The 6,000-nt window shown below is 35.5% G+C and overlaps 1 protein-coding gene across 2 annotated transcripts in view; it reads right to left on the bottom strand.

Annotated features, from left to right (window-relative positions):
• The window catches only part of Tmtc3 (Transmembrane O-mannosyltransferase targeting cadherins 3), a 586,368-nt gene that overhangs the window by 34,852 nt on the left and 545,516 nt on the right, over positions 1 to 6,000 (bottom strand). For both annotated transcript variants that reach the window (XM_089099383.1, XM_089099384.1), the window contains exon 14: positions 1,518 to 1,661. In XM_089099383.1, coding sequence (XP_088955509.1) covers positions 1,518 to 1,661 — 144 coding nt within the window. The remainder of the gene's footprint in view (positions 1 to 1,517; positions 1,662 to 6,000) is intronic.

Here is a 6,000-nt window from a genome sequence, read left to right as displayed (position 1 = left end):
CCGCATAGACAGGACCTGACATGAGGGGTTACAAAGATCCAATATTTAAGATTTTGACGTAAAATGGGAAGTCCCATATTCTGGATATTAAAAGCTCAATTCGTATTACACAATCCAGATTTGAGGTATCTCCCTATCTCCCTAGCTACAAAACAACCAGAGAAACCCATTGCAGAAGTTGAAGTACCTTTTTAAGTTTTGTAATTTGTCCATTGCTTACAACTACTGTTTGTTATTGGGAAACATACGAATATTTTTTGCGTGGGAGTTTTCTGAAGGGGGTGGGGGAGAGTTTCTGGAGGATTTTCCACGAGAAGAATATTTTAGCACGGAGAGGGAGGAGGCAAGACTTACACATAGATTCCTCTTTTCCACTTTCCTTAGCCCTTTTCAGCTAAACTAAAAAATAACAGAACACAAATAAAATATTCCAAATTGAAAAACCATATTTTCCGCGAGGGGGTATTCTCAAGGGAAAGATTTTTCAATGGAATAGGGGGGGGGGATAAACGCCTAGACCTGTAGACAGTGATAAGGCGAAGGGAACCTCCATTCACAGACATAAAAAAGGAGAAATAAATCTGACTTAAGAGTTTGTGACGTACGATTTTCTTTGTTTGTGTGACAACAAACAGAGCTTTTTTATTAATTATCTTGACAGTCATTTATATTATGACTTTATAAAGCAAACAATTCCAACAAGGTTGAACATGTAAAGCTTCTAACTTGTGTTTTACCCAATATAAGTACGGTGGTTGAGTTGCACGAGAGTTCAGTTATACGAGGGTTCAGTTGCACGGTGGTTCAGTTGCACAGGGATTCAGTTGCACGAATGTTGGGTTACACGGGGTTTAGTTAAATGGGGTTGAATTTCACGGGGATTGAGTTGTACGAGGGCTCAGTTAAATGGGGTTCAGTTGCACGAGGCCTCGGTTACACGAGGGTGCAGTTGCACGGTGTTCGGTTGCAAGGAGGTTCACTTACACGGTGATTCAGTGGCATGGTGGTGCAATTGTACAGTGGTTCAGCTAAATTGGTTCAGTTGCTTGGGGTTCAGTTACACGGTGGTTCAATTGCAATGGAACCATATCAACTTATCTTTAACTTGTTATGATAAATGAAAGGGCTATTTTTGTGATGAAACAGTGGTTTGTTATGAAGATGTCTGATACTGAGCGCACAAATAAATAGAATTGAATTTGTCTTCTGGTGATAGCAAAGTTGTTTTTCCACTACCAATATTGATTTGTTTCCAAGATTAGCAAGTATTGGCAAAAGCACCAGCAACAACGTTATACCTCTGCGCAAAGAGCAATAAGTGGTGTCTTAACTACCTGCAATTCCTATCCAAAGGACGAAATATACCTTTAAATTAATTTGGTACTGCGTTTAAAATTACAAGAAAATTTCAGTTGTGTGTCTATTATTTCACTTTCAACAACGATTCATTACTTTCTGATTACTGAAATAACAGAACTCTCAGTTCTAAATAAAAGAAAAATGGGCCTCTAACTTACCAACGTGGATACAGAAGCCAATTCTTGTAAAATTATCCCTGAATTAAGCAAGGCTGCTTTGTGCTCTGGTTCTAGTTCAAGTGCTTTTTCAAAATAAACCAAAGCCTGACTTGGCTTATTCTGCTCCAGTAAGACAACTCCAAGCTAAAGAATGTAAAATAATTGTTAACAAATTACAAATAATTACCGGTATCTGGTGTTGGGGATTTAAATTAGATGATATTAAAACTCATACACGTTACGAAGAAAGAATAAGTAAAGAACCATTTTTTATTTTTTCTTCCCAAAAGAAGAACAAGAGAACAAAAAAGGAAAGCAAGATCTTTCTAGACGGCTTCTAATGATCGTGCATTAGGGTCACCTTAGCCCGGGAACTTACTGATAAAAGTTTCAAGCTCTTCGGAAAAAAAACCGTTTTAATTACCCTTTTTCAGGCACAATATCCGACGGACATCAATTTTTTCCAGGTTTTTCCTTGTGCACTAGGATCCCCTTAGCTTAAATGCTTAAGGATATAAGTTTCAAGCCGATCGCAAAAAGTTTCTTAGTCCTTTTTAGGGCCAAACCGTAAATATTTTTTTTTTGCAAATTAGGGTACCCATGGCCTAGGAGATTACGGTTCAAAGTCTCAAACCGTTGAAAAAGTATTTTTTCGGGTCCCGTTTTCAGACAAACCAGTCTTCTTTTTTATTATTTTTTGTTCATTTGGGGCCAGTTGGCTCCTGATCAAAATTTTTTTGACCCTTTTTGGAGAGCCAACGCCCTCAATGTTTTTTCGTGCATTACGACCCCCTTAACTCATATAATTTCTGCTTTAAGTTACAAACTGATCAGAGACAAAACTTTCTCGGCCTATTTTCGGGCCACCTAGCACCCTCTTTCCCCAAAAAATATTTGCCACCTCCTTGGACCAGGGAGCGATCTCTAGAAATTTCAAACCGACCAGACTGCCATTATTAAACAAGCCCGTATTTAACCGAATATAAACCTATCTGCAAACAACATGCAATTTGCACAATTTACAGCCAATGCCTCTGGAGGCGAACTTATTGGATCTGTGAAGGCTGCAGAAAGAGGCTATTTGCCCTCAAATCACTTTCACACCTTACAAAGGGCAGTAGAATTTTCAACTTCTAATCTTACGAATCCCTCCCAAGTTTTTACAACAAGTGCCTACGACATGACGTAGCCGGGAGAAAATAAATGATAAATGGTCACTCTGCACTAAGACTCCGCTAGTACCTTGTCTCTGATCTTATAGGAGTTCAATTGGAATTTTCTTAATATTTCTAGGGATTTTCTATGTCTTAAAAAGCGCATTTACAAATCATATAAATTGTATTAAAAAAATTCATTTACCATACTATCTGGAACAGCAGCCTTGAAATCCTTAAACCTTTTGATACCTTCTTTAACTGTTAGTAAATATATAATCTTTCATTTCTAAGTTATAAAAGAAGCTATATGATCATTTTCTATACCAATTTTCACATCCTTATCACGGTTTATCATGGTTAAAAACACGGTTTAGAATGTATGCTACTTTAGAAAATACTCTCTTTAAATCATTCCATCCACTTTCCAGATCATCCAACTTAAAAAAAAAAATATCCGGTTTCATATCTACCTGTTCATAGAATATTACACTCAAATTCTGATCCTGAAGTCTATCAATTCATAGGTACCTGATAAAAATTTAGCCATCCAAAGTTTCGACTTTTAAATTTGCTAAGGCACTATCAAATCGTGATCCTAACTTTCAACATTTATAGCAACACTTCTATACAACCAATTTAATGTATCGACCCTCTAGGTCTTCTATTTGCAATAGCATGAGCAAAAGGGTTAGCAGTCTTATGTTATGTTGTGTAGCATGAGCAAAAGGGTTAGCAGTCTTACCATTATGTTGGCATCACCTTGAATTATGGGCCATTTCATGACAACTGTATTGATTGTTGCGTTGACAACTATACTAATGTTATGAATGAAGGTGAAAATTTAAACTTGTGTAAAATCTACAAATTTGTGCAAAAGATTTACAGAGGTGACGAAATTTCATTTAGGAAAATAGAAGTCTCCAACTCATAGTTTCTTGCTGAATGAATTCCCGATAACAGCGTCTGTCAAACAGTTCTAGGTAACGAACTCTAAGTAAGGAGCAACACGGACTAATAGTAACCGAAACTGTACAAAAAGAGTTTTAATAACAATTCATGCATAGAAAAATTAGTTTTTGTAAAGTGATTCCAAATATATAAAATTAATCTAGTTTAAAGTTACCAATCAAAAGATACGAGCCTGAGAAGATTTTTACTGATTTACACTCCCAGAAAGTCAAATGATCATCACGAAAATCATCCATCATATTGAGCACATCGGAGAACCCTAAAGCCCCTATCCACAAAAATGTGGAATTTAGCAACTTTTTCAAGCAGAAAGACCACGGATGCGCGTTTGTTTTGTCTTTCATTTTTAGTTTTCCCCATGGGTAATTGTATTGAACATATGGATTGTAACAGTCAATTAAGTAACAATGGGTTTATTTAAAAAAAAAAAATATATATATACATCATCGATTCCCTGAAGCAACCATTGCTTTTCCTATCCCTAGACCAAATCGACCTAGCTCAGGATACCGTCTATTCTATTTGTGACAATGTGGGCTAAAGTCCACCAGTAAAAGCACGATATTTCTAATCGGGAACTCATCTTCTTCTTTCCAGCAACCGTTGCAACCGTTTCAACCGTTGCAACCTTTCATGCAAAATTCGTCCGAGTCACTACTGTCTCAATGATTGTGCTCTACGGGGGCATATATCCATATAACTGACAGTTGTTGCTTTTTAGATGTAAAATATACCCCTAGAATTACCGTATGTTATAAATTTTTCCCGCCCTGATCAAAACTTAGAAAATTTCTTATTCATAATGAGTCATAACACATATATAATACCCCATCCGTTCTACACGAATAAATCAAGTCTATGGGGACTTATTTATGCTTTCAAATTATAGGAACCGCATAAAAACGGCACTTGAAGTCCAAATTCTAGGACCGTGTTGCTGAAAAATTAAGATTTTGTGTTAAAAATTCTCCCCTTTTAAATGTGTCAAAGTACAGACGAAATGTTTGAAAATGTATTTTTATTATTAGGAAACCAACCATTGTATTTCTTTTTTTTTAGAAGATGGTTAATATATTGCTTAACTAAACTTGTGACTTATTTACAATTAAAATTGCAAAACCAAAGAACAATTCCTCCGCCAGTTAAATATTATTTCAAAGAAAAACGGAATTACTTTCCCAAAATCTCCTATGCGGTTTTCGAGTTCTCCTGACTTTTTATGAAATGCATTTGGAGTCTTAAGTTTAAAACTTAAGTTAAGTTTTAAGTTAAGTCTTAAGTTTAAGACAATAAAGCTTTAAGTCTAAGACAAGAAAACGAATTTTAGATAGAGTATTAAATAAAACAAATAACTTTTTCAAATAAAAAAGGAGTGACACTAAAACTTAAAATGAATTGAAACTATTCTGTATAAGAGGGGGACTGTCCCCTCCTGAGCCCCGTTGCTCTTTATGCTGAAGTTTGACTTTTTAGTTGACCCCAAACTTTTAGAAGTTTGACCCAATTCTTCAAGAACGACTGCTCAAAAACAAGTCATTGAATTGGAATGATAAGGGTTTTTAATCCCCTATAAAACTTTAGCGGTTTTTTTCCGGGGATTATCGTATGTGGGACAAAACTGCTTTAAAATCGGGAAAAGGTTTATTCGAAATTAATAGACACATCAGTGGTGCCTATTCAAAAATAAGATTTTTCTTTAAGGGACTGTAAACCCCCCATTTAAGGATTTGGGACAATAAAATTTATAACAGAATACTTTTTACTACAATTTGATTTCATTCTTCAGGATTTCAGGCTCTTTTCGAAGGTCTCAACATTCCTTCTTGTACTTACAAGTTACTGTTTTGCTGAATATCATTGAATATTACTATTTTTTCAATAGTATTACATGGGAAAGGTTTGTCATTAGAAAAATAATTTAAAAAACCAAGTGTTAAGCTTCAGCTACAATGAGCCATGTTTCGCTCTTTTTTGGGGATGCAGGTACCGCTACAACCATGATAGTCTATTTGTATAAGTTGGATCATGTCACCTCAGGGGCATAAAAGAGTTATCGGCTGCCCCCTGATTGGTTTTTACCCTTAAAAAAGTTACTGGCACTTTTAATTTACATACCACTGAGCCCTCCCCAAAGTTTCTACGACCATACTTTCTAAGAAAGGAGGTGCAGAAAAAGAAGAAAGATTCGACTGACTTTCATTTAGCCTTTTTGGAGAAAAAATCGAACATTTTAGCAGGCCCTAGTAAAAAAAAATTAATCATTTCTTTTCTATGCGGGGACTATCCTTGTAGAATACTTGTTTAATATAAGTATTCAATTTAGCAATTTTCGATTGCTTTACATTAAACTAAAAAAA

This window comes from Artemia sp. Qi Xiang Cuo, chromosome 13 (assembly GCF_049724085.1).
Source record: "Artemia sp. Qi Xiang Cuo chromosome 13, ASM4972408v1, whole genome shotgun sequence".
Taxonomy (NCBI): Eukaryota; Metazoa; Arthropoda; class Branchiopoda; order Anostraca; family Artemiidae; genus Artemia; species Artemia sp. Qi Xiang Cuo.
Note: the sequence above shows the minus strand (reverse complement) of the source record. Positions and strands in the feature narration are given on the sequence as shown.